The sequence below is a fragment of the Pavona decussata genome, unplaced genomic scaffold (assembly GCF_977016875.1).
Source record: "Pavona decussata unplaced genomic scaffold, jaPavDecu1.1 SCAFFOLD_110, whole genome shotgun sequence".
Classification (NCBI taxonomy): domain Eukaryota; kingdom Metazoa; phylum Cnidaria; class Anthozoa; order Scleractinia; family Agariciidae; genus Pavona; species Pavona decussata.
In genome coordinates this window covers 998,695-1,021,961 of record NW_028145524.1, presented here as the reverse complement: position 1 = coordinate 1,021,961, position 23,267 = coordinate 998,695, and the positions used below count along the sequence as shown (strand labels likewise).

Genomic DNA, 23,267 nt, shown 5'->3' with positions numbered 1-23,267 from the left:
TAATAATGTCACGGACGATCTCCAGGACATCCGAGACAACATCGAAGACATCTGGACCGATTGGTTCGATCTGGCGGTCACTACCGCGGAAAATGTAGGTGTTGTGCCTTCCATCCCACGCCGGACCAATCAGCAGCAGCATCGCGACAATGTACCAGCCCAGACACCAGCTGATTACTATAAGAGGGCAGTTGCTATTTCCCTTCTAGACCATCTACAATCAGAGATGAAAACATACTTCAATCCTACTAATGATGCTGTCTTGTCCAGTCTCTTTAATCTTCTTCCTGAGCTGGTAGCCCTCGGCGAGACAGAAATCCTGACATTGAAGCAGCGCTGGAGTTTTATGAGAACGACCTTCCTTCTCCTCATGTGGTTGATGTTGAGCCCCTGCGATGGAAGAGAAAGTGGTGTAGCACTGAGGATGCCGACCTTCCCACCAGTGCAGTTCATCGAAAGTTCTTTCCTAACATCCACACCTTGATCCGCATTTTGTGCACATTGCCGATAACGTCAGCTGAATGTGAGCGCTCATTCAGTACACGAAGAAGGTTAAAAACATAGCTGAGGTTGACCATTTCAAGCGAGCGAGAGTCTGGGCTGGCGTTGATGAACATCAATTACCACCGAGACATAAATATCGAAGAAGTGATAAACATGTTCGCTGAACGGCAACCAAGGCGTCTTCTGTTTGCGTAGCGTAAACGCCAAAGTGTTCTACGTACGTAATGTAAGGATTTTAGACCAACCGTTTTCGTTCGAACCAATTTGGAACCCCCCCTCCAAGAAATCCTGGCTACGCCCCTGTAATAAATAAATCATTAAACCTAGAAGCAGGAGCAGTAGCAGCAAATGATGTTTTCAAATACAGTCCGTACTTTAGGAACAGAAATTTCTGGCTTTTATCTTCAATACATTCTCATTCTTATGGATAGAGATACATACCAGGCTTCAGTGTAGCACTAGAGGATGCTTGTTTTCCAAGGAAGCATTGGATGGGGTGAAAGTGCAAAAAAAAAAATGATATATTTCTGTCGTATTGAAAGATCACTAAAAGTTAGGGCAAGACGCTATTAATGCGTTAGCTATCACTTACATTAATGTTTTTGATATATCTATGCCAACTTAGGGACGAATCCCGGTGAAATGGACTGCTTATGAAGCACTCATGTACGGACGCTATACTACAAAGAGTGATGTGTAAGTAGGGCTAAAGGTTCTTTAAATATGTTTGGGCCCACGATTCTTTTACTTTTGTTTAATTTGCAAAAAAAAAAAAGATTAAATAATTTAAGTGTTTCTTGAAAATCTTGTTGAAAGGACAAAAACTGTTTGCGAAAAAATGTGCTTCATGCTACTTTAACTTCATGTTTTAAACTACATTCATGTAGGAAAGTGGTACACTATCATGACAGAAGTACACATTTTAGTTTGGAACGCGTTAAACGTAGCATCTCTTCCTTTTCAGTATTATTTTCCGATAGTCTGTATTTCATTAATATAGGGTTAAAATTTAAGCAAATGTGTAGTCCATCTCTTTTATCTGTAAGTCTTTTGTTGCTTTCATTCAACAACAATGTTTTTTCTATGTCAATGGCTAAAACCTTGTCTCTGACTTGGAGTTTTATATCGATATACTGTACTCACAACGATCTTCTTTAACACAGCTGGAGTTTCGGAGTTGTACTTTACGAGATCTTTACCATAGGTAAGTCTGAGGTGCTCTTTAATGCGATAACCTTTTGTTCTCAGTATTTCAAGTATTTCGAGTTTCATCGCATTCATAACTAAATTATCAGTGAGACGTTTTAAAGCTTTTTAGGGTAAAAAGATGACTTGGAAAATATTTTGGGTAGAAGGGTTAACAACAAAACAGTTTGGGGTATAAGGCAGTAATCGCACTGGTTTAAGTCTAATTCTACGGATAAAAGCTTTGGCAACTGTAGGCAAAAAGGCTTAATCTTGGCTTTCAAAAAAGGGCCCCATGCATTTTACCCTCGGATGCTTACGTTCCCCACTTAATTCGTCATATTAAATATCGTTTATTTGGTTTCCAGAACCTTAAGGTTACCCGGGATCTTCAGAGGTGTCTCGGGTCCAAGCTAGCAGTGTAGCTTGTCCGGTTTAAACTGTAGATACCCAAACCCCTATATCAAATTAAGAGCGGATGTCTGTAAATATCAACCAGAGGTGTGCAATAGCGAAGAGCTCAAATTTCACTAAAGTACTACTTGTAATTCGCGGCCTCAAAAATTTCCTTCTGTGTTGCCCATAGTTTTGAGAGCGGATTTTATAAGAAGAAATGATGCTCTTTCACGTGGTGTAAATTTTTATCCTCAATGCCATGTACCAGTTGATGATTTTAGCCTCGCAAATTTGTCAATTTGGCATCACGAGAAATCGCTTAAAAAATTGTAAATATTGAAAAATCTCCTAAATATTTAAGTTTCACTTCAGATGAGTAACATACCATTCATGATGTCCATAATTATGTACTTTATCAGACTGGATGTTTTTTGTTTGGAACAAAACTGGTTTGATTTTTAAAACAAGGTCTTCGCAACATGTGGTGTCAGACACTGAAAACCCGGTTCAGGAGCGGTGAATTCAAGATCATAGCCTCACATCAAAAATAATTATCGGATTGAAGCAAAACATATATTTCTTGCAATAGTTTACCGTGGGCTATGTTGTGAATTTTTTTGAGAATTTTGAATTTTTCGCTATTGCACACCTCTGGTTGATATTTACAGACATCCGCTCTTAAAGCTTATAGAGCTGGCTATCAAACTATACCAAAAATTTTGAAATAAAATGAATCGTTGAATTTTTCACGTCCTCTAAATGCGAGCGTCCGATTCACCTTTCCAAAGTTACAAGTCAAAGCGAATTTTGTTTTTCGCTAATTTAATTTGCTCCTCAGTTTCCGGACCCAAAGCGCTAAAAAAACGTATCTGCGTTTCGGCATATTCAATTCCAGTGAAAAGTTACAGAACATTTTCGAAATTGGTTTTAAAAAATGTGGAGTTATCACACAAAAATCGCTCTTGGAGAAAAAATATTTCGAAATAAAAAATTCGCAGACACGTTTTTGTTGTTCATATGTTAAACTAGCTGCTGTCCAAATTTGAAGGCAAAGGAATAAATTCCCTTTGCGTTTTAGCGCTTTGAAGTGGCTCCTCCAAGTGAAAAAATTTTATTCGAAAAATCAGCGCTAAAAATTTGGCAATTCATTTTATTTAAAAATTGTTGGTTTAGTTGGATAGCTAGCTCTATAAGCTTTAATTTGATATAAGGGTTCAGGTATCTACAGTTTAAACCGGACGCGCTACATCGCTTGGACGCGAGACACCTCTGAAGACACCTCTGATGGTACCGGGTAACCTTAACTATCTCAGCGACAAATATTGTTGGTAACGAAAAGCAACTTAGTGATAAAATTCGCCTGCAAACCTAAAGTTATGCCCGGTGAAGTTATATCATTTTAAGCTGTTTATAATTTGATAAATAGCAAACCTGAGTAGAGTATTTGTGAAACATCAGATGTTATAAATTCTTGCAAACGAATTCTTATCCTAAGAAAAAGAATGTTATTCAATTAAGAACTCGACTAAATTTGTAAATTGTTGTTATGTGTGCATTTAGGTGGATCACCTTATCCACGAAAAGATGCCCGGAAGTTGGCCGAATTGCTGGTGCAGGGCTACCGGATGCCGAAACCGAATCACTTAGATGACGCCCTGTAAGTTTTAAACTGAGTGGTACTTCCTCACTTTGTCTTCAACAGCGCAGGGAACAAAACTCTTTTTACTTCTCTTTTGTTTTGTTGTTGGTGGTGTTTTTGTTTTAATTTGTTTTGTCTGTCTGCAATTTTGTTTTATTAATTTTTCTTAATGTCTAGATACCAGGTAATGTTAAATTGCTGGCAAGAAGATGCCGATGATCGCCCAACGTTTGAAGGTCTAAGAAGCGAGTTAAAACGAATGGAAAACCAGCACAAGGTAAATTAACACAAACCTAAACAAATAAACAAAATTTAAATAAACAGAGAGGGAGCCACTATTCTCCACTGGTGCGGCCCAGCTTGTGGGAGACTCGTGGGAGCTGGCCAATAGATTACGTAATAAATGATCAGAATTGTATTTTACTTGACAAACATTCTGCAGTATTCAGTTTGTTACGGTCTTATTCTTACACAAGCGTCTTGTTCAAATTTACACATACGTATACAGCTATTTCAATTAACGTTGTCGGATTAAAATCAAGCTAAAAGACAAGACCGCAATGTTTTGTGGGATTATTTTTTTATGAATAATTTCATCAAAATCATCCCTGCACGTGCAGGTCATTGTACTGCTTATTACAACCTATTGTTTTCTCCAGGTATGACTGATTTTGATGAATTTATTCATATAAATCCCACGTAAACTTTCGGTCTTGTCTTTTAGCTTTATGCTTTGAACCGACAAGGTTAACTGAAATAGCTGTACACTTGGACACATGTCACAAATACTCTTTTTTTTTCTCTTATCATATTGGTCAATGTTGTCCCGCCATGCGCCATACACTTACTAAGAAACCTTGATTTATAACTTGTGTTCTCTTACCGCTCACAGAGACTCATCAAAAGGAAGGACTATGACAAGAAACTCTACGAGAATGTCGAAGATTTCATGTTTTAGGAAGCATTCCCTGGCAATGGTTAAGCAGTAGATACTACAGTAAAACGTCATTAAAAAAATGTTGACACCATTACAGTTCGGAAATGATTGATAAAAATCTGGCCCCAGTTGTTCAAGGAGCGGATAACATTATTTAGCGGATAAGTCGCTATCTAATGGATAAAATGTATTGGTTGGAGTACAGTTTTATCTACTGGATAGCGATATATGCACTGGATAGAGCTATCCGCTCTTTGAACAACCGTGGCCCGGATTTTTATGCATAAAAGTGGCGTAAAGGTGTAGATAGCTAATCTCTAAATGCTACTAGAGTATCACAGTATTCGGTCATCATCAATACTTTAATTGTAAATTAATAATAGCCTGGTTTGCTTTACTTAGCCTTAATTATGCACTCAGGATTTCATGCTTGAAAGTGCTCAAAGTCAAAACGTCAGGCAGGAGCCATATGTACAGAAATTCTCATTACTACCTCAATGAGGAGTATACAGAAGTATATTGTGAAACAATCCGTAATTAACGCAAATTCATTGGACAAATTGCGAAACGTGGTGGCGAAAAAAGGAACCAGGACGGGCGGGACAATTACGAGAGGAAAATAGGGAGGGAAGGCTGTTCGCAGGCCTGTCGGCACTTTCTACCTCGACCATTTCTGTGCCAGAGCTGTCATCCTATTGGTCAGTGCTAGGGATCACTGAACTGTAGCGCTGACCAAGCCTACAACAAGCAAGTGCAACAAAAGAGTAGAGGAAAGGAGACGGCAAAATGTGCTAGTGTGAACAACGTGACAGCTAACAAGTTTGCATTTCCGCACAATCTACAGTGCTAACGTTTCGAGGGTTAGCCCTTCGTTAGAGTGAATGACTAACGCTTGAAACGTCAGCACGAATCTCTTTACGGTGGCCAATTTACCCTCACTTTTCAACTCTGTTGATAAACCAAACATTCTTTTCTACTCCCCACCGACATAGCGCCGCAGTTTCTTCATAAACTGACCTCCTTATCCTTCTGTTTAAACCGACGACTTGGACACAACGACGGGAAGATAATCTTAATGACATTTTGTTTTAAAATACGTTAGGAATCACTTGCCACGCTGGTCACAAAAATCCAAGTTGCCGTCACCTTTTTTGTGCTGTCCACTCCTTCATGTCTTTAAGTAAAAAGAAAAAGTCCAAGTGTCCCGAACCTGTTCGCCAGGATTGTAGCTGGATGTCACGCAGCTAAATATGACAAGTGATTTAGTGAAAATACAAAGTTATGAGCAAGAGAGTGAAGCGTACTTAATTTGTACTAAATGTTTACTAGCATTAAAATAACAATAAACATCTATTTCTGACAAATACTTTAGATAAAGGAGATTTGGGCTGACTAAGCCATCCACAATGTATTTTAGTAAAAATTTTATATTCAGTATACAGCGTTCAGTCTCTGTACATACGTTTTCAAAATGTCATATTTTTAAGACGTTTGCTGACTTTTATTGAGGAATCACTCTCACTTTGCGACAGACTATAAAAAGCAAATTACTGTAGGCGGAGATTTTTTATTGTATAGAGTACTGGTTATTTTAGGTGTCAATGAAATAAAAGCTGTTTAAGAAGGACCTTAAATTTAAAAATGTTGATGTGAGAATTTTTTTTCTGATTCTAATATTTTTTGAAACCGTTGACCTAATCCAAAACACGACTGGCGCATGGTCAAAAGATGGCATGTGATTAGTTAGTTGTTATCAGCATTTGGTACGCTCTCTTTTGATTGAAAAAAGCCGACAAGGATCTCCGCTTCTAACTTAAAAGAAGGGTAACTGCAAAAGGGTATAATTTTGTTATTTCTAAATACCTCATACCTCGAGCACAGATAGTAAACAGACTGAGGGATCCCCGATATCTTACAAATCGTACAAAGATCGACCACTCTGCCTCTGGAGAAAAAAAAAAGTATGCACAAGTTATACGCGACAACTTTGTACGACGATTTTAACGCGACATTTCGCGTGTGTAAATTTTAACGCAACATTTTGATGCGGCAATGTGTTCTGTGGTTTTGAAAACAGGTCAAAAACTTGTAATGTGTTGCCGCAGCACAATTGGTTCGTTTAAAGTTGCCGCACTCCTTTACACAGTAACATATGTAACATACGTCAAGCTGCTAATTCACTGCCAATTCATCTGCTGCAAGTTCACCTTTTAGAAGAAGACTACCAATTCGTTTCGTGTAACATTTTAAACACTGTTTTATTTGTTAGCCTCTATGAAGCATATCTTTCATCAGTACATGCACCAAAAATAAAAACTGCGCACAACGGCCGTTTATTAACAAAAATGTGCACACAATTTTAGCTGAACTTAGTAATTAGTATATGAACACGAAATCAAAAGCAAAATGTCTACCTTACTGACTCCTAAGCGGTTCCCCCCCAAAAAATCGTTTTCCCTTAAACTGAATATTCTTCTTATCGGTATCCCGTCTCTTGATATACTTGTCCCGCCCTATGCAGAAGTCTTTCGTTTTAGTAAAAGGTTACTATGACACCTACTGAGAAAAGTGGCCGCCATCAAGTCATGTAATGCGACATTTGGAATCAAATAACAATTTTTATGCAATTATCGACATAAAAATCGACATATCCTCTGAAATTACTCTTTAACATTACCCCATCTCTCGATGTTTCAGGTCGGTCTCTCTATTATTTCCTATTATGATACGGTCACAGGTATAGTACCTATAGTGACTAAAATGGCCGCCATATTGTCGCATAAGACGACATTGGAACTGAAATAACTATTTTTATGAATTATCATCGTGAAAATGGATATATTCTGTGAAACTACTCTTAACAATTACTTCATGTCTCAGGCCGGTCTCTTAATTTTTGCGGAGAGGCTAGATAAAAATGGAGATTCCAGAAAACACACTAGTGAGGACGTGTGGAAGGTGGGTGTTTGAACTAATATTTTTGTTTTCATTGTTCGAAACACTCATGCGGCGTGACGTCACTTACTCACGTTGAAGTCTATGAATATCTTTTTCCTTCTTGACCTTATATTAGCCCTTTGTTCAAATGTAAATTGCCTTCAAAATTCCAATGTATCGTGAAGCCGCTAATCTTATCAACATGCGTAAACGTACCATCTACGCGATCTTCGTCGTTCTTGGTTATTTAAGTTTTCTTCACAAGGCAGGTAAGACTAGCAATTGAAGCCTATGCACCATTCACACCAAGGCTTAAACACGTTTTTACAAAAGCTGTTTAGTTAAACCCAGTTTAATTTTTTCCTTCCTAAAGTTGCTTTCGGATTTTTGTCGACCACAGCTTTAGTCAAAGCCAATGGTTCAGCTTTAATTTCTGTTGCCAATTTTCATTTTGTTAAACCTGGTTTGAGAAAACATGTTTTGTTGGTGTGAATGGAGCTCTGGTTATAGACATGCATTAGTGAACTCGAGGCAATCATACTAAAAGCAGTGTGGACTTCTCTTCGAAGAAGGAAGAATCACGTTACGCTAGCTGAACCACACTAACACGTACACCTGACACTTCGCACATTTCATTACTTAAGTTATCATTTCATAAGTCATCCATTTACTTGATTACACTTAAAGAAACCGACAATGATTGGGGTAGACTACACTAAAAGACAAGAAGTCGGGGAAGCTCCTATTCCTTTTTTTTTTTTCTTACTTCCGGCTTCGTGATGGCATCTAAGACGCGGTTTGCATTGCTAGATGGGAATTGTTTAATTTGCAGGATACAGGGTATGCAAACTCTCACGCGTTTCGGAAGTGATGCGTATGTAAACGAGGATTATATGATTAATTTGAATACAGCTGTTTTGACCACTAATGTTAAGCCTCTTCGTTTTCCAAACGATTCTGTGGTCTACATCTACAAATCAAATGAAAATTATCAGACAGGTCGAAATGAAATTCGCCCGACCGTATTCTCAACGCAACGTTATTGCCAGACAGTTACCTGATGTTATTGTTATTGTCATTAACAGCCTCGTAAATTAACAAATCGACGGCAGTTTTCTATGGTCTATACTCTTATAGACCATAAAATGACGTCAAAAAATGTTCAAAACTCAAGTGGAACCACGAGCCGCAGGCGAGTGGTTTCACTGCCAAGTTTTGGACATTTTATGGTCATTTTAAATCAGCGGAATTGCTGAATCTCGATCTCTTCAAGATATCATGTACCCGTAGACTTGACATCAACTAACAGTAGTCACTCGATAATACTGTCTTCGCATTCGAATGAGCATGCTTTGAATCTAATGTCGGTTTTATTGAGTGGCTGTCACTTGCGTGACGCGACGCTTTGAGTAATTCTTGTCACCCAGCCACAGACCTCCAGGAACATTCACCTGCTCGACCAGCGGCGGAGATAATTTTTGTTTTTGATTAACTGAATAACTGACTGGCACACCAAACTCATTATCTGATAACATGAACGCAACTTCGTACTTTTTAAAATTTTGGTGGCAAAAAAGCAGTGTTTTAGTCCCGGGTAAGCAAGGGTTTTTAATTTTGGGATAAATGAAGAAGAAGATACGATGAGGGAGAGACTTAGAGTGTTCCAATCTCCTTGCATTGGCGTGTTTTTGCTTTTGCTTTTTTTTTTGGGAGGGGGGGGGGGGTGGGGGGTGGGGCGGTGTGAAGTTGTAAAGTTGCTAAATTTTCAGTTGAAGTTTGTGTGGCACAGGTGGTAAGGCGCGGATCTAAAGTTGTCTGTTCAAATCAGATAGGGTTCCGAAGAAAGATTTCTCATATTTTTCTTCTTTCAGGAGTTTAAAGCCAACCTCTCCAAAGGCTTCAAAAAATTTTGAAAATTTAAACTTAATTAAGAAATGCTTCAAAATTAAGATAATAATAAATAAAGCAAGGAAAAACGTGCCCACACGTCCATACTCGCTAGTGTTCGAGGTCACCATGGAACCTAATTAAATATTCCTGATTAAATTTTTTCTAATAAATCAACATCAGGTTCATGTTATCGGATACTGATCTTGATCAGCTTTGTCGAGGGAAAGGGGGAATGGGGGAACCGAGTGACCCCTAACTATTCAATGTCGCTAAGGGCAACGACGGCTACAAAATCTAAGCGGCATATGTAGAGGCCGCTAGATATGACTTTATGGCTTTCTTGTTGAAATGCAAAATAATTAGTGCACTGTGTATCAAAGTCTAAAACGGCGGGAAAAATCCCAAGCCAAATGAGAACACCCCAGAGATTAGTTAATTTTATTAATTTTATCCAATGAATGTCGAAATTAATGTAGCCTTATTTTTCGTTTGGGATCTACGATGTTTCAGTTCCGTATGCAAAGGTTGTAAAGCGCTCAAATACTGAATGACCGCCTGTAACCCAGTACCGCTCTCACAGGTTAGGTTGTTCATTTTTCTGCTCTCTGTCCTAATATCATATACAATTTATACTGTACAGTCGAACCTCTTTATTACAGACAATAAGTGTTCGTATTATAGAGGTATCCGTTTAAGGGAAGTAGGCTTTATATGGATTTCGGTCTCTCAGGAACCACGTGAACTGTCTGTAATAGAGAGGTGTCGTAAGGGTATTATTAAGGTTTCAGTAAGGAGAGGTTCCACTGTATGTGCTTTTTATTTCTTTTCGTACTTGCAGATTGTCAACCTTCTTTCACTGTAATTCCTAACAATGGCAATCCAATCTATGTGACTGAGGGTGCTGTTTCTCTTACTTTGGCTTGGGACTACAATGCTGATGGACTAACAGTAAGGGACGTGCTTCTAGTGTACACAAATGGAGCCCATGAGGTAGTCGTGGCAGGGAAGGCTCCTAACCAACAACTTCAAATAAGACCAGGCATTGGTTACGATGGTAGACTTACTTTCACAGGAAAGGCTACATTCACAATATCAAGCATTGTTCCAAGTGACAGCGGGATATATAAATGTAGAGTCGCCTTTACAACATTTGATCGCCCTGATATACAACGAAGTAATGTTGAAGTTGTTGTTGTTGGTGAGTATTGATGTATTGATTTTATAGCACCATTTTGTCTGTCTACTGTAATGAAAGGTGGAAGTGACCTCATAGTCATAGTCATAGTGACCTCATTCAAAAAAAGAGAAACAATTAATTAAATATAAATTTGAATAATATTGGCTATAACTGTACTTTTACATGGCTTACTGTACTTTGAGAAACGAAATGAAACTCCATAGTTTGCAAAATAATAATATGTAATTCGCGAAAAAAAAATCTGTCATTTGCGACATGGAAATCTGTACTTTGCGGAATGAAAATCTGTAGTTTGCAAAAAGGAAATCTGTACTTTGAAAATGAAAATCTGTAGTTTGCGAAAATGAAATCTGTATTTTGCGAAATGGAAATCTGTATTTTGCGAAATGGAAATCTGTACTTTGAGAAACGAAAATCAGTGACGTTATTTGACGTCCTCGCTGCATTTGAACAGAAACTTGTCAGCTATAGATGACTCGCTATATTCCGTGTACGAAATGCCAAAATATTCGGAAAATTCAGATCGCGCGTGGAAGATTGGCATTTTTGTTGCCACAAATATGCAAATACACTCACCAGAAAGCCATCTCTAAAACAGGGAACGGGGAATCTTTAAAGTTTTCATTTCGTTTCGCAAAGTCAACGTGAGCATTACGAATGAATTTCAAAGAGGAATTGATAATTGGTCAATTTCTGTTGTTTTTACTAATTTAAAACAGACAGTAGCAAAGATTACATGTATACTGCCAATCAATTTAAAATTCAATATGTCCTAGGGCAATCCCCAGGCATTCATTTGAACTTTTTAAGATTGTCTTGTATAAATTCTTGTCTTTCAGGACCAAGTACAGGTGTAGATGTCCACATTCCAGACATTCAATGCTCCAAGACCTCTCCTTGAGAACAAATTTCAATTTTCAAATTGTCGTTGAGGACAAACTTGTCCTCTGTTGTGAAATTAGGTGATGGATTATTTAAGCCATTTACGAGCCTGGTTAACCTTGCATTAGCCAACAAGCATGCTATCTTGTTATACAGAACATAAATTTATGACAAAGTATAATAAAATATCTGGACTTCTCCACACAAATCATCACTACAGTGATTTATGAAGCATTGCTAATTTTGTGTGGGATAACTGAAATCAAAGCAATGTACAGTATAAAATTCTTCCTTTTCGTATTCCTGTTCAAAACCAAACAGAATATAATTATTATTATGTACAATGTAGTTTCCAAAAGAACGAAATTTCCAGTAATCTTTAAAAACTTTCCCAATGGAGCACAATAATTATTCCCCTTATTTTGAGTAAACTGTATTCTGTTCATTCCAAAAACATACAGTAGTCAAGGGATAATGAGATGGGATGATCATCTCTCCCATTTTACTGATTTGCTATGCATGTAGGTTTTTCAATACTGCAAGGGAGAAAGTGTTTATTTATATGCTTCTACATCTATCTTATTTTTTGTGACAAATCAGTTTTTGTATTACGATGACAAAAAATCTGATTGAAATTAGTAAAAAGAAACCTCAATGTCATGTCAGGGTTAAATTAAATTTAAAGGACCTGAAATGTTCGTAATAATCACCTGGTATTTGTGCTGAACTTACTGGGTAGGTCTAGGGATGTCCATTGGTAAAACAATGTATATTAAAAATAACATTTTATAATAATGTTATTGTAAATTGCATGTATTCTCATCAACAGTTCGACCGACAATCACTCTCAAGTCTCCCACTTCTGTTGAGTTAGATGAAGGAAGTTCAACCACACTATTGTGTTTTGCCACTGGCAACCCTAAACCAACTTACACATGGGAAAAAGGATCTACAATTGTGCAGGAGAATGCAGACTCTAACTACACCATTGCATCAGCTAACAAGGACCACACTGGGGTATACACGTGTACGGCTACTGTTACTGCCCCAGGAGTGGTTCAGCATTCTGTTGATTACTCCGTGGACGTGAGAGTGAGATGTAAGTTGCCTTCATTCATTGTGTCTCGAACTTCAGTTTACTCAGTTTGTATGATTTCAGCAGCTGATTTTGGCTGGCACGTTGACCAATGGGCTAAATTGGACTGTGATAACAATGCATCAATTTTTTTTTTTAACTGAAGCTTAAATATCCTGAAAAAATGCATGGTTACCCCCATTCATTTCATTTCAAAAGCCCTTGCTAAGACCTTCTTTTCTCGTATAGTCATAAAAATAGTCCTTAAATATATCTCTGAACAATTAACAATTATTCCATGAGCGCACGTTGGATATGAGATGGTAAATAGCCAACGAGGCGCGAATGATATAATTGTTTTATTAAATTCTCCGCGCTTGGATATTGCTGTTGAAGTTTACTGAATTTTTATATTTTAAGAAAAAAATTCTTTTAAATTAAAACGACCGGATGTTGAGGCAACCTCCGACCAAAGCGCGCGAAACGTAATGATAACATGACACGCGCAGCTCTTTGTAAACGGAGTTGGATGAAAAATCGAAAGCGAAGAAAATCGGACACAGTTGGACATCTAAAATTCAAGAAATGTTTAAATGTACGAATCATAACCTTTCTGAGACTAGCATTCAAGTACTTTTGAAGTTCCAGCTCATCGAGAAGCGTAATAGTTGTGCACATTTGAGCAAATGTTCTGTTGTGATGTGCCGAGCGAAGGAAGAGATCAGGGCAAGGACGGCTTTTTTCATGCTGAACTGAATTCCTCGCAAACGATTTAAAACACTTCAGGCAAGTCCAGGTGTACGAGGTACAACCTCGCTGAGACAAGCATTCAGTGCAAGTTTTTAAACTTCAAGCTTATTTGAGAAGCGTAAGAGCTGTGCACATTAGTGCAAATGTTTTGCTGAGTGGTGCCGAGCGACGGAAACGAACATTATGGCCGCCGCTCGTACGGGTTTCATAGACAAACTTTTCCTGAAATCCTCGTAAATGCGTAAAAACATAAAGGCAGGCATAAAGCTCTTCCTGAGAAATGTCTTCGATTGGTTTTAACCTCTTAACGCCAGGATTTGCAAGCCATCCTGAAATTTTTGAAGGTATAAAATCGTAAAATCTTGCAATTTTGAAGATTTTAAAGGAAACTTCAGAGATACGTACCATTAAAAAATGTCATACCAAAATTTGTGGCTTTTGTTGTTGTTATTTTGAGATGGCATTGTTTGTTATTTCTTTCTTTTCTTTTTTTTTTTTTTTTTTTTTTTTCTCTACATCTTTCCGAAGAGACTTTTGCTTCCCGCCGGAAAAAAAATTTAGCTTAGCAACACCTGGGGCATTCATTTTCCATATAAGGTCAAACTACGGTATATGAGCTGATAACCGAGATTTAGTGAACCAATCAGAACGCTAGAAATGCAATATCCGAGGCTGAGAATTTAATAATTATTAGTAGACATCTTCCATAAGAAATTAGAGGTTCTTGGACTATACAAAGAGTGCACTGTCCTTAATGTCCCTTTCAGTACTGTAACACAGCCACTTTTCTTTTCTTTGTTTTAGATAAGCCCCAAGTGTCCAGGTTATTCCCCAACCAAACATTAGATGATGATGATGGAAGGGAAGCATTATTTTATTGTGAAGCAGATGCCTACCCCACTAACATCACATACAACTGGTTTAAAGAGGGAAGTACCATCATAAGTAATCCCAATGGAGAGTTTTTTGTAGACAGTGTGGGGTCACAGAGTAGACTGAGAGTCAGGCAGATAAAAAAGGACAGTGCTGGTCGCTACAGCTGTTCTGGAACGAATACTTTTGGAACTGGAGAACAAAAAGCTGTTTTCCTCAAAGTGAACTGTAAGCAATGTCATCCTCTCTGTTATTTGCTTAAATATAATATATTATATATATATAATATTTTCAGAATGTACAAGTTCATGTACATGTATGCTGCTTCGCTTTCAGACATCTTAGTTTATTCTCTATGACTTTTAATTTTTTAATCACATGAAATAACAGAGAATGAATGATACATGTCACTTGAAACTATTGGACCATTTGTTTGCATGCGGTAAAACCTTGCCTTTGAGAACATGATTGCCGCGAATTCACCGCTGTGGGTTGAAAACCGCAACCGTGGCAAAGACGAAAGCAACCGAAAGCTGCGGTGAATTAGACGCCGCAATGCCTCGGTAAAAATACAGTAATGACTAATTACTATTATCAGGGTATTGTTAAACATTATCTTGAGCAACTTTCATCCTAAAGAAGCCCTCAAACAAAAGAATTCGTAAAGACTCACCGAATCAGAAACGAAACGACCGATAACAATTTGTTTAACAGGCTGACGGAAGTTTCTTTTACTGCATTTGGAACACGTGCAGTTTTTTTTTTCACACTACAGGCAACAATCACAGAGCAACAGAAATAGTTTCAGTCTAATTCTTGCTGTTTACGCCACACAGCAAGAAAGCTATTCTATTCATTTGATAAACCTCCTGTAACAAGTGCACAACATACTAGGTAAGAATATGTAACACTTCAATGGAGATAGCAATGTTTGTACCATTTGAATTAAAAATATCGGATTTATGGTGCGGATGTGGAGAAAAACAAAGTGAAAATCCCTGCAAATATTGCCAATGTAATCCCGATTTTAAAAACTAAAACTTCATAATAGATTACATTCGGGATCGAGTGTAAGCGATAAGATCGATTCACCGGGAACAAACGCAAACGCCGAAAACTACCGCAACGCTTAACGTATTTCTTTTAATATTTAGGTTGGATAAGATGAAAATAGCAAATTTAGCAAAAGTACAAGACCCCTCTGATATTTTAAAACGTTAAGAGAAGCTGTCACTTCGACGTAGAAATGACCTGCCACGCTGGAAACACCAAGAAGATTTTAGTCATGTGCTAGGCAACCACATTTCTTCACGTGTATTTAGTAACAACTCGGTGACGACTGAAAAACAAGTTAATTTACAGCGGTTCTTGGAAGAGAATTCTATACGCTTGCAGTTTGTTATTTAGCCACAACAGGAGTGGTAGTGCCTTTTCACTTATGCCGACTAGTCCTATTGTAATTCCTTCGAAAAGACCTGGAAGCGCTCTCTTCTTTCATCGATTAGCATCCGACCTTTCACTGACCTTTGCGTTGCTTCGCAAGTGAGGTTTAATGAATTGCTTTGCATGTTGAGCAAAGAACTCTTGGCATAATCCGAAATATCATTACATTTACCAGTTCAATTCATGAGTTCGCTCACAGAGCGCTTTGATTATTTGCCCTCTGAGCGAGAGAGCTTCTGTGAAATTTATCACACCTAAACCCGACAGTTCGCTTATTGTCCTCGTAGAACTTGAAAACAAAGCAAACAATAGCCTATTCAAACCCAACGGTGTCCTGCCCTTCACCGCGGCTTGAGTCAACGGGAAAATCCTAGGCTAAACTAGGGGGTTTTTGTTGCGGTTAGACGGGGTTTTACCCAGGTGAAACCGCAGGTCAAAACCGCGATTCGACCGAGGCAGAATCACGGCAAATGGTCCAAATTCTGTACATGTATATTTACTGTAAGTACAATGTATGGTTGCTTGAATACATGTATGTGGACGTATCAAGAAATGGTCCATTGTAGTGAGTCAAATTCGTCTTCACAAGTCCAAACAAAAGCCTTTTGTTGTTTATTGCGCTTAGGGAATTGTTCCGAGACTCGGCGAAGATGAATTTTCAAATCGTCACAAAATTGTCGGCGTGTCAAATTAGCGGCACTAGAGGAGAGGGGTTTGGAGAGTTGCGGAAGGTTTACTATTATTGACCCTAAGCAAGAAACCTGGAAATGCAAAGTTCTTTTATACGATTTTGGATCAGTTGATAAAAGCGCGCAGCACAACGCCGCAAAATAGTGAAGCTTTTATCGATGGTTTCACTTCGTCAAGAGTTGTGAATTTCAAAACTAACTTGCCTTACTCGTAAAAAAAAGAAAGGAAAGAAAAGGCATCGTCTTCGAAAAATCGCCCGATTAGACCGTTTGATTGAAAAGGATCAATGTGGTCGTTGTCATTTAGTCTTCAAACAAAAGCATCGGTTGCTAGCGCGGCTCTTAAAGAAGAGGTGTTAGTTTTAAAACCATCACGCTTTAACTCGCGACGCGACGCTCTCGCCAAATTTGCAAATTTCGAACTCGTGCAGTCATCGGCTATTTTTGAATTTCCCTCGTGAATTTCGCTATTGTAATAACAGCGAGTTTGAATTTCCCTCCTGAATTAATAAGCCTTTGTTTGGCGCTAAAGCTATTGTTTCAAAATCTCCTTTTATGGTCGTATTTGCGAAGCTAAACAAAGAGCATTGTCTTTGAATTTGATCAGCTTTTCTTGATACGGATAAATGATAAATGGGTTGGTAGATCAATGGTTTAGCCCATTTTGAGATCATAGAGTTTTTTTTGTCAAGAAAACATTTATTTATCCACTTCAGGAAACCTGGCTTTTTCTGGAAAAGGGGAATTTCAGGGACAAAAATTGCAAATTTTCCCCCAGAATGTCTTTTTTTTGTTTTGTTTCTTGGCCTGATATTTTTCTGCAATCTGATTGGCTGGTCCAGTTAAGCCTTGAAATTTGATTGGTTATTATGTCATATTCATTTTGAAGGGCTAAAAATGGATGCATTTTAGAGCAAAATATGGTGTGACTCATGGATAAATCGCACTGTTGAGAACCAATCAGATTGTCAGGATCACCAGTGATTTCAAAATGGGTGTAATAAATGGATTAACGAACCAACAGATTTGGAAAAAACAAATGAGTGAAGGAAAATATTTGGTCAGTGACACGTACTGGTCGATCCTTGGGCATTGGTTCAAAAATGTATGACGATCTTGTGCCATCCAACAAACCCACAAGCAAATGGAATCCAACTTAAAAGTGCCCATTGCCAGGATGTCATAATTGTTTGACGTTAACTAACTGTTTTCTCTCATGTGTATTTCTCCATCCTGGAGTCTTGTTTCTGATCTTGCAATTGTTTCATGTCCTGTATCCCTCAAAAACCCATTGTTACCAGCGTGAAGTTGACGAATCCTGTTTGTTGGAATCCTTTTATTCATTGTAAAGCTATTAATATATATTTTTTTTATGACGTTGACGTAAACTGGAAGGGTCTGAAATAATAGATGGAATTTACTCTTAATGTTCAAGTGAGGGGTGGGGGTCAGGGGTGCAGCCGACTGAGGGATTTAGTGTCCTGCTGTTTTCACATCTGCACAAGTGTTGGATGAATCTTGAAACTACTAAATTATACACCTATGATGGAACTTTTGGTCAACATTCAGTTGTCCCTCAGCCTTGTTCTTGAGTTCTTTAATCGTAAGAATATTTCACTTTGAACACGACTGGTGAGGCTAATTTGACTGCAGACTAAAGAATATTAAAATGTCAGCTATTTTTGAATAGGGTCTGTGACACTACTGTATATTAACTTCGAAATAATGTCACAGTCATTTTGAACGCTACAGTCCCAAAATTCTGCTTCCATTCCACCTCAACTTAGTGTGATTCAGTTTATTTTGAACTTACAAATTAAATCAAAGTTTTGCTTGCAGATGCCCCTCAGAATGTCACGGTGATTCTCGAAAGAGCTGAAGTGAAAGAGGGACAGAGCACAAAATTCACTTGCCACTCCGATGGATATCCAGCTCCAGGCTTCTCTTGGAAGTTTAATGGCAATGTTCTTAATGGAGCCACACAAAACACTTTTATGTTAACAAATGTTGAGGTGAAAGACGCAGGCAACTACACGTGTGTTGCAAAAAACGGTCGTGGTAGCAAAGAAACCACAAGGGTGGTTAATGTACTGTGTAAGTAAATTAATATTTTTTGTGTGTGAAATTTTTTAGAATGACGATATGTTTTTTGAAGTGTCTGTTTTGAACCGCCCTACAGCCTGTGACATTATGGAAACTTGCTTAAAATTTAGTTTTCTGGGAGCTTCTGGGGTTTTAGATATTTGAAAGATCTCATGAAAGTGTCCGAATAAATAATAGTACAGTCACCATATTTCGCGTGGTGCTTTAGGCTTGGTAAGAACATGTAAGTTAAAGAAACCAATTGGGTTGTCGAGAGCACAAGACAACAAAAGAAATCCAGGTCCTTTCCAAGTTTAATCCTCAGTAGAATGAGAAGAAGGATTACAGAAATATTAATTTCTTTCCCTTCAGATAAACCAACCATTACAACTTTTACGACTGGAACCCCAAACAACAACGTGGTGCTAGGGACAACCGTGACTATTTCATGCAGTGCGAATGGCTATCCTGTTCCTAGCTACACCGTAAAACGTAATGATACCGACGTGACACAGAATTTTGGTGTAGACAAGCACAGGATCACCAACATACGGCTCAGTGCTGAGTATGATTCTTATGCCTGTGTGCCACATAACAGTGAAGGAAATGGACCAAGACAAGTACTTATAATCACTGTGCAAGGTTAGCAGCGTATAAATGCCCACACTCAAGACTACAGCTTGTACATATAATAGACCATGAAACACAAGGTTGGTGCTTCCCTGTGAGCCTGGTAGACTGGCTACTTTATATTCTCAAGCGGTTTTAGGCCTGCGTTAAGGGATTTTAAGTAGAAAAATGGCTTATTCGAGATAACTTTAACAAATCGAATGACACTGAACTGAAATTTGGCAGATAAAAAAGGTCTCATCATCCTTGACATTGCTAAGCTTCTAAGTTATCTGAAAACATGTATATAAAAAGCATAAAAGGTAGAGCTATAGGTCACGTGAGCTGCCACGTGACCGTTTTAGTGAAAAAAGCAAAGATGCGACAGGTTGGAGACGGTTTTAAGAGAAAATATCAAACGAAAACGTTTCTTTTTTTTTTTTTTTCACGTTTGGAATGATCATCCAGTTTTGTCTAAAAATTGTCAGGAAAAAGGTACATGTAATTTCTTAGTAATCTCGTACCCCGATCTCAGTCGTCGTTTCGGGAATGTCGAAATGTGAGATCTGGTAAAGTTCGATACAACGCCATTTCTGGTTGGTTACCAGAATTAAGAATGCCTCATTCTAATCTGCTCTGTGATTGGCTCTTTCCTTCTGTGTTTGGTTTTCGCTCAGTTCGGAGAAGAAACAAAAACACGGAAAAGTTTTCGCTCCGATTAAGATTGTCATGCGACGTTTTAATACATACATGCCCTTTGTGTGGGGAGAGAACAGTGAGAAATTGTTTTTTCGGAAGACAACAGCGACTTTAGCCGAAAAGAGTTTGCAGTAACGTTCAAACGGCCTTGCCAAATTACACAAGTTACCAACACGATGGATATAAGCTTGCTTACTTTTGGGGATAAAATGGAGGTAGGTCATATATTTTTTTTTTGGTATTTCTTGACAAAAAATGATTTTTTTTAAAATGATTATTTATTTAGTAAACGCAAATTAATTTCCCCAAAATACTTTACCTTGAGTTCCTGAACACGCGCGCCGCATTTGCTAGCATATTTTCAGTTTTTGTCTTCTGCTAAAAGACTATTTTCCTTCTATAAATTGAACTGGACTTTGAGTAAGAGACTTCATAATATAATATTAGTCCTTTCAGACCAGTGTGCTTATTCCTTCAAGATCCATACAACATCTCTCATAGGACTTTGGAGAAATTGATAGAGTGTCCACACAATATTATTATTCATCTGCTGGTGAGATCAATATCCCTCCCACCCCTCAGCTAAGAGAAATGAAAAATGTCCGACTTATGACTGCCAAAATAATAGTAATGAAACCCGTACTACAACAGAGAACACCTTGTCTGAACCGATTAGGGCTCTTTATGTAAGTGTAGTTAGTTTAATTTTATCCCCTCTCTCCCACCTAATGAGTTAAAAAAAATTTGGATCCAAAATATAAAACTCAGCCTTCCTCTAAAATAAAAATGGGGACATTGGTTTACATGTCTGCACCACCTAATGTTTTGCAGGTCTATGCTTGTGATAGGCTTTAGAAAAGAAGTAGTTTTAAAAGGAGGACATGCCTCTTTGGATTTGACATCACTTATAGTTTTTAGAATCTTTTTGCCATTGTTCTTTTCCTCAAGATAGGGGAATTTCTCCATTATTTTATCATTAGTATGGAGTCCTTGAAGTACTAAACACACTTCATTTACTACTTCCATTGTTAATCCTTAGCACATTCTCTGATACAAATAGTTATCACTGGCCTCAGTTTCTCCTTTATTTCTTGTTAACTCTGCCTTAATTTCTTCCACATGATTTCTAGGGAGAAGCAAGTTCCTAAAGTTCCTATCAGTGATGTGAATATCTTCAAGGGCTAAAACAGCTGGACACAGCTCAACACATAATTAAGGGCAATGACAGTCATTTCGGACAACAGATACCACAACAGCTGCATTTCTTACATAAAAGCCAAAACCAAAGTGGTTATAAGCAAAAATTTTCCCCTGCACAGATTTCTGGGGTATTTACACTAATCTGTCATGATGGGTTGCATTTCTTCAATATTTGCACCAATATGATTGTTGTTAAAGTAAAGTTTTGATGTAGCAGGCTTCCCATCTCTTCCACTTTCTTGGAAAAAACTGTCCATGGTTTGCGGAAGACCAAAATGAATAAATTATTATCCTTCCAACACAATGAGAATCAAACCCCATTCCCAAAGATTGTGGCAAATAATATTCATTGTCAGTCTGTAGAGAATGAGACTGAGCCAAAAGTGCATTTTGAGGAATTTGGGGAGTAAGGTAGAACTGGTGATCCCCAAGCTTTCCACCCAAAAAGGCACCCCCAAATCCACACAGTACTAATGATGAGTAAATAATAGGCTGAAAGGCTTAATTTTTGACATTGGTGGTGATAAGTTCATCTGCTATGGGCGAAAATATGTAATCAAACTGGTCAACATTACTTTGTGTTAAGATAGGAGGGCCTTTGTAGTACTCCATAAATCTTTCATATTCAAACTTTGTATGATTGTAGTTTGGTTGTTTTTCTGTTGCTGTTGTGTTCATGATAACAATCTTCGCTGTAGGGAATACTGAGGAAAGTGTTCCTCGTTTGCTGTACTCTGAAGTTGTGCCCCCTGAACAAAGATGCAATTAATTAAGAAAAAACTGTAGTCATTCACTGGGATGTTGTTATTCTTTCCATTAGAATAAGACAATATAATTACCAGAAAATGGATAATGAGAAGGCTGAATAAAAAGGGATTCTCAAGTAACTAAGCCCTTTTTGATGCATGGGGTGGTGGAAGGACGAAGCATAAAAGAAGCTGCGATAATCACCAACAATATGGCTCTGTATTTATTAGCTTTTAACCTTTAAGCCTCAGTGTCAACATACAGTTTCTCCTTACTGGTCTCTACATGTCCATTTTTCATAGTAGCATTATAGGGAGGTTGTTGAAATATCAAGAAATTTCACCACTGGTGATCTCATGACCTCTCCTTGATTGTGTATTGATAAATATTAGGAGAAATTTTGATACTGATCACTACTGGGGCTTAAAGGTTCAAGGTTCACTGTTCTGATATTTTTTGTGTACTTGTGTGAAAAGTCCTTGAACATAATTTTGTGTTGCTGGTCTTAATATTAAGAAAAGTTAGGACCTGACATGGGTGCAAATATCAATACAAGAAAATTTTTTTTGCTCAAGGAATTGGCATCAACAAGGAATTTTCATCCAAGACAGACACTGTTTTCAAAGTTTCTTTTCCCCACCACTTCTCTGCAGTGGGTTTGTGTCTGACAGTTTGATTAAATGTTGTTTCCTGGCTATGGAAGGCCATAGTTAAGGAATACTTAGGAATTCATGGTTACTGAAGATCAGCTTACTGTGAAAGCTGTTGTTTTGCTGCAGAAATGGGTGACAGTTCATTAGAACACACAGACATGCACAGGAAAACAAATAGTGGAAATATATTTTTTTTATTTGTTTTCTATTTATCTGCCATTTGCTACTTTTATGAGCCCAAAAGATCTTCACACCTTCCTATTATTACTGTTATTATTTTTTTTTTGCTGAAATCAAGGATCCCATCAGAGGTGAGTGTCCAAGCACCAAGATAGCTGCTTTGGACATAAAGAACCTTGTATTATTCTTAGTATATCATCCTCTATGCATGTACAAATAATGCAATGCTCAGTACAACAATGATTATTTAAGCAGCTCATTGTGCCTTGCAAATCAAATGCAGATAATGACCTTTGTTCTTCATATCAAGAGTCAAATATCATTGGACTTGTGTATTATGTGGTTCTAATTTTCGAGTCTGTGGACTCCTACGTGTATGTGTAAAATTATAACCTTTATTAACTTGTCATCAAAGAAGCAGTCGAGGGGGCATGTCCCCTAAACTTAACATAAATTTCAGGTGAAAACTTTTCAAGTGTTATGTGATAAAGGTGAATCAAGAACCACTGAAATGGAAAGCTCATCACTACCAAATAAAACTCTAATGGGAAACTCATAGGGACTTGCTCTGTTTGCTCACATGTTGCAAGTAACCAAACATTCTTCAGATCCCAAATCCAGATGTGGTACCTCCATTTCCCAAAAGAAATTCAAACTTCCATTTTTGAGAAAAAAAAAACCCTTTAAAACAGCAAGGGT

The 23,267-nt window shown here is 37.8% G+C and overlaps 2 protein-coding genes and 1 long non-coding RNA gene across 5 annotated transcripts in view; 2 read left to right on the top strand and 1 right to left on the bottom strand.

The window, feature by feature from the left end:
- Positions 1 to 5,952, top strand: part of LOC146470854 (fibroblast growth factor receptor 4-like) — a 154,105-nt gene extending 148,153 nt beyond the window's left edge. For all 3 annotated transcript variants that reach the window (XM_085121537.1, XM_085121533.1, XM_085121532.1), the window contains 5 exons: positions 1,130 to 1,200; positions 1,668 to 1,708; positions 3,646 to 3,742; positions 3,902 to 4,001; positions 4,617 to 5,952. In XM_085121537.1, coding sequence (XP_084977663.1) covers positions 1,130 to 1,200; positions 1,668 to 1,708; positions 3,646 to 3,742; positions 3,902 to 4,001; positions 4,617 to 4,682 — 375 coding nt within the window. In that variant the 3' untranslated portion in view covers positions 4,683 to 5,952. The remainder of the gene's footprint in view (positions 1 to 1,129; positions 1,201 to 1,667; positions 1,709 to 3,645; positions 3,743 to 3,901; positions 4,002 to 4,616) is intronic.
- Positions 1 to 7,055, bottom strand: part of LOC146470853 (uncharacterized) — an 80,312-nt gene extending 73,257 nt beyond the window's left edge. Inside the window, exon 1 of the long non-coding RNA XR_014866948.1 lies at positions 6,532 to 7,055. This is a non-coding gene — a long non-coding RNA (uncharacterized LOC146470853). The remainder of the gene's footprint in view (positions 1 to 6,531) is intronic.
- A 590-nt stretch (positions 7,056 to 7,645) lies between these two features.
- LOC146470852 (fibroblast growth factor receptor 2-like) overlaps positions 7,646 to 23,267 on the top strand; it is a 38,556-nt gene continuing 22,934 nt past the window's right edge. The window contains exons 1-6 of the mRNA XM_085121593.1: positions 7,646 to 7,867; positions 10,327 to 10,686; positions 12,398 to 12,667; positions 14,198 to 14,494; positions 18,238 to 18,492; positions 18,853 to 19,122. Of these exons, the coding sequence (XP_084977719.1) occupies positions 7,771 to 7,867; positions 10,327 to 10,686; positions 12,398 to 12,667; positions 14,198 to 14,494; positions 18,238 to 18,492; positions 18,853 to 19,122 (1,549 nt within the window). The 5' untranslated portion in view covers positions 7,646 to 7,770. The remainder of the gene's footprint in view (positions 7,868 to 10,326; positions 10,687 to 12,397; positions 12,668 to 14,197; positions 14,495 to 18,237; positions 18,493 to 18,852; positions 19,123 to 23,267) is intronic.